Source organism: Hylobates moloch, unplaced genomic scaffold (genome assembly GCF_009828535.3).
Source record: "Hylobates moloch isolate HMO894 unplaced genomic scaffold, HMol_V3 SCAFFOLD_129, whole genome shotgun sequence".
Classification (NCBI taxonomy): Eukaryota; Metazoa; Chordata; class Mammalia; order Primates; family Hylobatidae; genus Hylobates; species Hylobates moloch.
In genome coordinates this window covers 20,677-31,066 of record NW_026652404.1, presented here as the reverse complement: position 1 = coordinate 31,066, position 10,390 = coordinate 20,677, and the positions used below count along the sequence as shown (strand labels likewise).

Below are 10,390 nucleotides of genomic sequence, written 5' to 3'. Positions count from 1 at the left end.
TCCAGCCTGGGGGACAGAGCGAGACTCCATCTCAAGAAAAAAAAAAATCTTCATAGACTCCAGCTTTCTTTCAGTTAGTAAATAAATAAAAATTTGGGAGGGGGGATGTGTGTATGTGTGTGTGTGCACTGACTGAAGTGTGACTGAGGATGGGGCTGCTGGGCCAGGAGCAGGTGGGGAGTCCTGGGGGGACCCCTGTACTGGACTCCAGTCCCTTACCCTGGATGCAGTAGCAACCCCCCTGCTGCAGTCCCCAGACCTGGCACTCCGCTCCATCCACCTTTCCACCTTTCTCTTTTTTTTTTTTTTTTTTTGAGACAGAGTCTCACTCTGTCACCCAGGCTGGAGTGCAGTGGCGCAATGTTGGCTCACTGCAACCTCCGCCTCCTGGGTTCAAGCAGTTCTCCTGACTCAGCCTCCTGAGTAGCTGGGACTACAGACGTGTACCACCATGCCTGGCTAATTTTTGTATTTTTAGTAGAGATGGGATTTCACCATGTTGGTCAGGCTGGTCTCAAACTCCTAACCTCAAATGATCCGCCCACCTTGACCTCTTAAAGTGCTGGGATTACAGGCGTGAGCCACCGCGCCTGGTCCTCCATCCACCTTTCTGAAGTCGAGCAGGAGTCCCAGGGGTTGGTGTGGGATTAGGAGAAACCAGATCCACAGGGTACTCTTTATATGTGGTCCCTTTCTCTGCATCCTGTGTCTCACTTTCCCCATCTGTGCTTGTGGGGAGCAGATGGTCCCTCCTCTGGGCTGCTCTGAATATGAACCCCACTGCTGGATGTGAGAGTCCCCCCAGTCGCTCTCGAGGGACAGAACCAACATGAGCTGAATTGGATCTGAGGCTAGGGTGCTATTTGGGGGGGTCACTGCCAGGTCTGGCATGTCCCATGAGTCCCTTGAAGCTGGATGGGGAACTGGGGTGGAGCCCACTCCCGTGGGGCGGTCGTGGCGGGTGAAGCGTACGCTGTGGTCAGACCTGCCAGGCTCCTCATGCATAGAAGCTAATGTCAGGGGCCAGGCAGCCGGGGAAATGGCAGAGATGGAAAAGCTGACCGGAGTGGCGAGGCCGGGTGGCGGGGGCAGCAGCCAGGCAGCCAGGTGTGCGGGACGAGCCCAGGCCCGAGCTGCCAGCAGGAGGGGGTCGAGAGTGGCAAGGAGGAGGCGTTGGCAGCCAGGCAGGGAAGCGGAGCCGCTGCCAAGGGGGATTAGGCCCAGGAGCCCCGGGCCCCACAGGAGAATAGAGCCATTGATGGGAACCTGGAGCTGGGGCCCTGGTGCCAGGGCCCGTGGGGGGCGCCGCTGAGCTGGCGGTGTGAGGCCGGAAGCAGCCGCAGAACCGAGGTCTCAGGCCTGTTCTTGTGTCCACCACTTGGATGAGTCTCCATCTGCCAGCCGGTGCCCTGCCAGGGCCAGCATGGCTGATGGGCGCCCAGCAGGTGCTCTGCAGGAGCCAGTACTGGTCAGGCTTGAGAAAGTGGCCAAGGGAGGCCTGGCGGGGAGTGGGGAAGGAAGTGAGAGGCCCCCCAACTTTGGAGCAGCAAACCCGAGTTCAAATCCAGCTCTGCCACTCAGCAGCCAGGGGCACCATGGGCAAAGAAGGGGGGCTACTGGGAGCCACCTGGGGGGCATCGTGAGGACTGAGGGAGGGAGACCACCCAGTGGGGTGCCCGGCCAAGCAAGGGTTTAGCAGCAGTGGGGTCTGAACAGCCTCCCTCCTCTGTCTCGCAGGCCTGACCGCCGCTGCCTACAGAGTCACACTCAATCCTCCGGGCACCTTCCTTGAAGGAGTGGCTAAGGTCGGACAATACACGTTCACTGCAGGTGAGCAAGCTGGGCTGGGCGTGGCTGGGCCCTTTCCTGGCAGTCCCAGCTCTCAGAGCACATTTGACGGCTGCCTCTTCTCCCTGACTCCCCGGCCCGTGTCCACAGTGCCGGCCACCCGGAGAAAGTCAGGTGTTCCTTTATGAGGAACACATGTAGTGTGGGGAGGCCCAGGAGACCAGCTCCAGGACTGGGGCCAGGAGGCTGCCACGCACAGCGAGCAGCCGACCCGTGGCGTCTGTCTCCATCCAGATGCTGGCAGTGAGCGCCCAAGAGGCTGCTGCTGTGCCCGTCTCGAGGCCCTTGCTCTTCCCATCTACCCCACAGCTGCTGTCGGGGCTGTGTTTGGCCTCACCACCTGCATCAGCGCCCAGGTCCGCGAGAAGCCCGATGACCCCCTGAACTACTTCCTCGGTGGCTGCGCCGGAGGCCTGACTCTGGGAGCACGCAGTGAGTGGGCCCCTCCCCACCCCCACCCTCCTCCCAGCCTGGCAGAATGACCCCTGACCTCTGCCCATCCTCCACCCTCTCTGTTCCATCCCGGATAAGACGCAAAGCAGCCTTCTTGAACACCAGCCATTTCAGTCATAGTGACAGCTGCTGCTGCTGCTTAAGCACCTACTGTGGCCCTCTCTGACCTGCCCTGTCCCCTCCCCACCCTCCCCTCCTCACTCTGCCCCAGCCGCACAGGCCTCCTCACTGTTCCTCCCACATGCCGGGTACAGTCCTGCCCCAGGGCCTTTGCATGGGCAGTGCACTGCCTGGAATGCTGTTCCCCTCACTGCCCTGACCACCCTGTGTATAAGCCAGCATTCCCGCCGCCCTCGCGCTGTGCCGCCTTCCTTCTGCATGCCTTGTCAGAGGACACAGGTCACCAAGTTCACCCCCTGTCTGCCACTGGCCTGTGAGTCAGAGAGGAGGATGGAGTCTCGCCCTGCCATCTCTCTCCCTGCATCTGGAGCTCTGCAGGGGAGCTGCCCCCGCAACCTTCACTTTACAGAAAAGGGTATTAGGGCTCAGGGAGGGAATTAAGTGGCCCGAGGTCACCTGGAGGAGCAGGTGACCTTCTTTGCAGCTATCAGAGGGTGCAGCCCTGTTGGAGGAGGCCACGCTTGACACAGGGGAGCCCGTCTGGAGCATGAGCCAGACACCACTCCTGCCCTCCCACGGGCCCGGGCTCGGGGTCAGTGCCCACCTGTGCCCCTGGCCTACCCCTAGCCTGCCAAGGCTTGGGCCCTCAGGGCGGGCGGGAGGAGTGAACGAGCCCTCTTGCAGCTCAGCTGCTCTGGTCTGGCAAGTTGGGAGGGATGAATGGCAGGTTCCAGGCAGGCAGAGAGGGAAGGTGCGAGGGCAGGGCCTACACCATCACTGCTGTCTGTGCGTCAAGACCTTGGGGAGGCCTTGTCCCTCCCCAGCTCCCACTGGAACTGGTCAGAGGTTGGAGGTGGGTCGAGGTCTTGACTGTAGCCCAGCTCGGGCTGGAACTCCTCCCTGTCTCTCTTCAAAGGGTGTGAGTCCCTTTAGGTCCTGGTGTGTGGGACACGCCTCCTTCCTCCTCTGGCCCAGAGGCTTCCGAGCAGAGAGCCTGGGGAAGTGGGGGCACTGTCTGGGCTCCTCGGTACACAGACCACGGGACAGATGCTTGGCCTGGCCCTGGCATCCATGGGCAGAGGAGAGACTGAGACACACCGATGTGTCACCACTGCCTGGTGCCCAGCCTTGCCCCAGCCCCAGCCGGGGGCAGCACGGTGTCCTTCTCGCGGGGGGAGTCAGTGTGGGGCGGGATGAGGACCCACAGCCTGGGTTCCTGCTGGGAAGCAACCTGGACTCCGGCCTCCCTCTGTGCGTCAGTTTCCACATCTCCAGAGTCTAGGGCCCTCTTCCTGAGTGACTTAATCCCTGAAGAAAGTGTCCTGTCAGGGGTCTCAGTCTGGCTCCCAGGGTGGGCACCGGCCGGGGCGTGGAGCGTCTTGGTCCGGCCGAGCCCCACCCGGGCCTGACATCACTTCCCCACTCCCACAGCGCACAACTACGGGATTGGCGCCGCCGCCTGTGTGTACTTGGGCTTAGTGGCCTCCCTGGTCAAGATGGGTCGGCTGGAGGGCTGGGAGGTGTTTGCAAAACCCAAGGTGTGAGCCCTGTGCCTGCCGGGACCTCCAGCCTGCAGAATGCGTCCAGAAATAAATTCTGTGTCTATGTGTGTGTCAGTGTCTGGAGGGCTTGATGACGGCGACACAGCGGCCGGTGAGGGCGGATCTGGGAGGGAGTGAGGAAGGGAGATAAGATAACGCCCCCTGCACACCCGCCTGCCTGCCGCCCACCGTCCCTGCCAAGGGTACCAGCCTGGCCCCACAGAATTGGTAGTGCATCAGGCTGGGGCCATCGGGAGCCCAGGAGGGGAGACGACTGGGATGCGTCCCAGCCTCTGCTTCCCCAGTTCCCAGGGCAGGGCGGGAGCATGCCAGTGACCTGCCAGCAAGTGGAAACTGGGCCCCGCCGCCCACAGCCCTTCCCTCAGCGCTGTCGGCTCTGGTCACAACCCCCCTGCAGATCTTGAGCCATCCTTTCTCTGGGCCTGTCCCCAAAGCCAACAACATGTGGAAAACACGCCCAGGCCCCGTCTCCAAATTCTTGGGCACTGGAGCGGAGAGCCCCGGACAGGCTGGCCCAGCAGCCGTCCCCATCCGGCAGGTCACTCGCAGCCCCTGGGGCTGGGGCTGGGGCTGGGGCTGGGGCAGAGCGGGACAGGACCCCCCTCAGCACCTGGCTGGTGGCAGCGACAAGGGAAAGAATTGCGATCCCTTCCCGCCACCTGTCAGGCTGGTGATTTAGGTGGCCCTGGAATGCTGGCACCACCCCAGGCCCCTTCTCCAGAACTGGCTTGTGCTCCCTGGCAGCTGGAGAGGAAGCCTGCAAGCTCCCACATGCTGCGGTGGGCTGCAAATTAGGGCGCTCCAGGCTCCACCCAGGGGAGCAGAGCTGTGCACAGCCCCGGCTGGGATGGATCTGGGCCCTGCTGGTGGGCCGGGGACAGCAGGAGCCCGCAGGGCTGGCTGTGGCCCTCCTGCCCCCTCCTCACCCATGTCCGGCCCCATCTCTTCCCTTTTCTCAAGCCCACCCATGGGGCCTAGATGTGAAAAGCCAAACTTCACTTTCAGCCTCATATCCTTCTCTGTCCGCCCCCGAGTAGTAACTCAGCCTGGAACTCCCAGTCCCAAGCAATCCTCCCACCTCAGCCTCCCGAGTAGCCGGGACTGTGGCCACCGCCACTATGCCTGGTTAATTTAAAAGAAAAATTTTGTAGGCTGGGGCTGGTGGTTTGAGCCTGTAATCCCAGCACTTTGGGAGGTTGAGGTGGGAGGATTGCTTGAGGCCAGGAGCTTGGAACCAGCCTGGGCAACGCAATGAGACCCTGTCTCTACCCAAAAATTCGTCTTTTTGAGGCATAGTCTTGCTCTGTCTCTCAAGCTGGAGGGCAGTGGCAGGATCATGGCTCACTGGAACCTTGACCTCCCTGGCTCATGCGACCCTCTCATCTCAGCCTCCCTGGTAGCTGGGACTGCAGGCGTGCACCACCACACCCCGCTAATTGTTTTTATTTTTTGTAGAGACAGGATCTCACTGTGTTGTACAGGCTGGTCTCAAACTCCTGGACTCCAGCAGTCCTCCCACCCCAGCCTCCCAGAGTGCTGGGATTATAGGCATGAGCCACTGTGCACAGAGATTCTGGTCCCTTCTTCCAGCGCCTGCCTCGAACGTCCTCTTTGGAAAGAGCACAGATGTCCACGCGTGTTCCAGCGCAAGGGGGGCATGCAACAGCTCAGGGTCATGTCCACTTCCGGAGCTGGGTGCCCGGGCCTCGGGCTCCCTGAGAAAGGGCGGACACACCCACCCCGCACCCGGAGGGGCAGGGGCCCTGACACCTGTCCAAGCCCTAACAGAGTCGTCGTTAAAGGCTCTGTTCAAATCCCAGAACTTGATTCTTTCCTTGTTCTGTCCTCAGAGGACAGCAGCACCCAGGCCTCAGCTTTGCCACCTGGTAAATGGGAATAAGGGCCTCTCAGAGATGCCCCACAAAGAAAAGATTCCAGCTCCCTGCAGGCATCCCATCCACTCAAAGGCACCGGTCTCCTCTGTCTCTACTGCGGCCGGCAGGGGGCAGTGCCCACCACAGCACGGCCTGCCGGGCAGCGTGGACCCGGGCGGTCATCCCCAGGCCCCCAGCCCCGCAGTGACCACAGGCATCAGATTCCATCCCTTCCTCCGCACTCCAGGCCTTGTCTGTCCCTCATCCCCCTTCCTTCCCATGTGTCCTGCCCGCAGCAGCCAGGAAGTGACAGTTTCTAGGAATGGGCGGTACAGCCCCAAACCTCCAGCCAAGGACACCAAAGGCTGGACAGGAGAAAAGACTAGTCCACGTCCCCACGACGGTCACCCTCAGCCCTGCACCACGGCCACTTCTGGGGCCGGTTCCACGCAGGCCTCCGCCCCCTGCAAGCCCTTCCCCAGCCCTCCAGGCCCGTGTGCGGCCCAAACCCTGTACCAGATCTCTCAGCCCTGTTCCACAGATGCACGCATTAAGGCCCGCCCGGGGTAGTGGAGCTGGAAATTTAAAGGCAGCGAGCCCCTTCGCACCTCCCAGCCCCAGGTGCCCCCTGTGTTCAAGGGAGCCGACGGCTCAGACCAGGGCTGTGCTCGCCGCCCATTCAGCCCATTCTGGGCCAGCAGCCAGGGTTGGTGCAGGCCTGCCAGGCGACCCCACCCTGCCTGCAGGACAGGCCCCCCAGAATGGAACAGGAGGGGGTGGTCTCTTGCTGGGCTCCAGGGAACCCCAAAGCCCAGACCCCCTGGCCCATAAACATTTACTAGGTTGTGGAGGGCTGACATTAGTCCCACCCCACACACCCCACGGGGGCGTCTGGAACATCGGTCCCAGCAGGCTCCCTGGGGGGCTGTGGGGGACCCTTCCTGAGTTTACCCTGGACTTCATGGAATCCTTCCCAGCCCCAGGCAGTCAGGGCTGGAACTGAGGAGGGGCAGAACCTCCCTGGGGAGCTAGGAGGGCTTCCTAGAGGAAGAGGCGGTGCAGCAGAGAGGGCCCAAGGTTGAAGAGGCTTTGTGTACCTAGCGGGAGGGTGGTCCAGGCAGAGCACACAGCGACAGCAAAGGCCTGTTGCGAGGGAGAGCAGTGAGCGATCAGGGGCCTCCTGGCCCAGGAGAGGTGCCTGGGGGCTGCAGGGCACGCACTTGCATCCCGAGATTCCATCCCTGGAGACACATCCCCAGCAGAGACAAGGCTCCAAGGACACTGGCCTGGCCCTGCGCCTTGGCTCATGCCTGTAATCCCAGTACTCTGGGAGGCCGAGGCTGGGGTATCACTTGAGGTCAGGAGTTTCAGACCACTCTGGCCAACACAGTGAAGCCCTGTCTCTACTGTACAAAAATAAGCCAGGTGTGGCAGCAGGCACCTGTAATCCCAGCTACTTGGGAGGCTGAGGCACGAGAATCCCTTGAACCCGGGAGGTGGAGGTTGCAGTGAGCCGAGATCACGCCACTGTACTCTAGCCTGGGAGACAGTGAGTGAGACTTCGTATCAAAACTAAATAAATAAATAACGCTGGCCTGGGCTGGCGCTGACCCAGGCCCCGCCACCGGGGGTCTCTAAGCTCTTGGGTGAGCCAAGAAAACGTTCACAAGACAAAAAAAAGGGGGGGGGGGAATATAAAGTTTTTCCCACCTGCCAGGCAGGTGCAGTTGATATTATTATTTTTGGCTCATTTTAGTCTGCACAGCCCTGCGTGAGCTGTGTTAGGCATTAGTCCTATTTTACAGATGAGGAAACTGAGGCCCAGGAGGTGACTTCCCAGGGCCTGGCAGTAGCTAAAAGAAGTGTTACTTCTTCTCCTAAGAATAGCTGTTGTTTGGAAAATGGCAATTTGTTCCTTTAAGACTTTCTCAGTGGTCTTGGAGATTGAAGCGAAAACACTCCACTGAGGGCTGGGCGCGGTGGCTCACGCCTGTAATCCCAGCACTTTGGGAGGCCAAGGCGGGCGGATCACAAGGTCAGGAGATTGAGACCATCCTGGCTAACATGGTGAAACCCCGTCTCTACTAAAAATACAAAAACTTAGCCTGGCATGGTGGCGGGCATCTGTAGTCCCAGCTACTCGGGAGGCTGAGGCAGGAGAATGGCGTGAACCCGGGAGGCGGAGCTTGCAGTGAGCCAAGATCGCGCCACTGCGCTCCAGCCTGGGCGACAGAGCGAGACTCCGTCTCAAAAAAAAAAGAAAATACCTCACTGAGAAAAGGAAGGTGTTTTCGCTGCCAGCTTGAGCATAACTGTACTCCTTTAAACTTGTGTTGAATGTGGGCTGTGGGCTCCTATAAATGTGTTTGACATGATTGGGGTGGGACATAGCTGAGAAGACCCCACAGGGCTGATATGTGCCCCTCCTGGGGCTGAAGAGCTGCTCCTGCCCTCCCCGCATCTCGAGCCCCTTTGCCTTCAGAATCTGTCCCAGATCTGCCTCTGGTCTGATCCCATCATCACGCCAAGCGTAGTCCCCTCTGCCCTGGTCACCCGGCTACCCCCTGAGCCAGAAGGCACTTGTGAGTCCCTAAGTCAGGTCCCACCCCTCCCCTGCCCACAGCCCTCTATGGCTCCCACCCCACTTGGGGGAAAAGCCCAAATCCTCTCTACAGCCCACTATGCCCTGGGTGTCCAGACCCATCCCCTCCCTCCCCTCCCTCTCCTCCCCTCTTCACTGCTCCAGCCCCACTGGCCTCCTCACTCTTCTTCCAACATCCCCGGCAGAGTCTAGCCCTAGGGCCTTTGCATAGGCTATACCCTCTGCCTGCAATGCCTGTCCCCTAGACATCCCCAAGCTCACCCCTCACCTCCTTCAATTCTCAGTTCACAAGCCACCTCCTCACCCCCCGCCCCCAGGCCACCAGCACTCGACACTCATTTGCCTTCTAGTTTTGCCCGTAGCCCATGCCAGTTTCTAAATCCCACGTCACCATCGCGTGTGTTATTTATGTGTACCTCCTTGAGGGCTGGGACATATCCTGGCTGTTATATCCTCTGCCTCCACCCCGGCACCCAGCCGAGGAACGCAGCAGGGCTCCAGAACTATGCGTGGAATGAATGAATGGATAAACAAATGAATGAATCTCCAGGTCTGCAAAGGGTGGGAGATCCAGAGGTGGGGCCTGAGAACCACTTAGGGGTGGCTCTGCACCCTGCCTGGCCCTGCTTTGCTGCCTGGGTGGTGTAGGCTCTCGGAGGGGGATCAGGGTCCTTCTCACTCTCCCCCCATGAGATGATGGCTGCAGTGGAGTGCGGGAAGGCACGGGCAGAGAAGCCCTCCAGGCCTGGGGGCAAGACTCAGAATTCATTCAACAAACAGTCATGTGCAGTATAACAGCATTTCGGTCACTGACGGACCGCATATGTGAAGGGGTCCCATAAGACTTTTTTTTTTTTTTTTGGAGGCAGAGTCTCTGTCGCCCAGGGGTTCAAGCAATTCTCCTGCCTCAGCCTCCCGAGTATCTGGGATTACAGGTGTGCGCCACCACACTCAGCTAATTTTTTGTTTTTGTTTCTTTTCTTTTTTTTTTATTTTTTTGTTTGTTTGTTTGTTTGTGTGTTTTTTTGAGACAGAGTCTTGCTCCCTTGCTTTGTCGCCCAGGCTGGAGTGCAGCAGCGCGATCTCGGCTCACTGCAAGCTCCACCTCCCAGGTTCACGCCATTCTCCTGCCTCAGCCTCCTAAGTAGCTGGGACTACAGGCGCCCACCACCACACCCAGCTAATTTTTTTGTATTTTTAGTAGAGACGGGGTTTCACCGTGTTAGCCAGGATGGTCTCAATCTCCTGACCTTGTGATCCACCCGCCTCGGCCTCCCAAAGTGCTGGGATTACAAGCGTGAGCCACCGCGCCCGGCTCCCATGAGATGTTATACCATATTTTTATGGTACCTTTTCTGTTTGTGGATGTTTAGAGAGAAATACTTGTCATCATGTTACAGTTGCCCGCAGTATTCTGTACAGTCACATGCTCTGCTGGGAGCAGTAGATGGTACCATGAAGCCTGGTGTGCAGTACGTTTTACCATCTAGGCGTGTGTACGCTAGGATGTGTGTGCACGACAAAATCATCTAATGACGAATTTCTCAGAACATATACCCATCATGAAGCAACTACTGTGTGTGTGTGTGTGTGTGTATATATATATGTTTTTTGTTTTTTTTTTTTTTAAGAAAGAGTCTTGGCTAGGCGTGGTGGCTCACGCCTGTAATCCCAGCACTTTGGGAGGCCAAGGCAGGCAGATCACGAGGTCAGGAGATCGAGACCATCCTGGCTAGCACGGAGAAACCCTGTCTCTACTAAAAAAACCAAAAAAAATTTAGCCGGGCGTGGTGGCGGGCGCCTGTAGTTCCAGCTGCTCGGGAGGCTGAGGCGAGAGAATGGCGTGAACCCGGGAGGCGGAGCTTGCAGCAAGCCGAGATCGTGCCACTGCACTCCAGCCTGGGCCACAGAGTGAGACTACGTCTCAAAAA

At 59.2% G+C, this 10,390-nt stretch overlaps 1 protein-coding gene and 1 pseudogene across 1 annotated transcript in view; both read left to right on the top strand.

Moving 5' to 3' along the window:
- LOC116464030 (NADH dehydrogenase [ubiquinone] 1 alpha subcomplex subunit 11) overlaps positions 1 to 4,032 on the top strand; it is an 11,058-nt gene extending 7,026 nt beyond the window's left edge. Inside the window, exons 2-4 of the mRNA XM_032147300.2 lie at positions 1,738 to 1,830; positions 2,158 to 2,280; positions 3,853 to 4,032. Coding sequence (XP_032003191.1) covers positions 1,738 to 1,830; positions 2,158 to 2,280; positions 3,853 to 3,965 — 329 coding nt within the window. The 3' untranslated portion in view covers positions 3,966 to 4,032. The remainder of the gene's footprint in view (positions 1 to 1,737; positions 1,831 to 2,157; positions 2,281 to 3,852) is intronic.
- Positions 4,033 to 5,640: 1,608 nt separating this feature from the next.
- LOC116464032 (uncharacterized) lies at positions 5,641 to 6,427 on the top strand (annotated as a pseudogene).
- Positions 6,428 to 10,390: the final 3,963 nt, after the last annotated feature.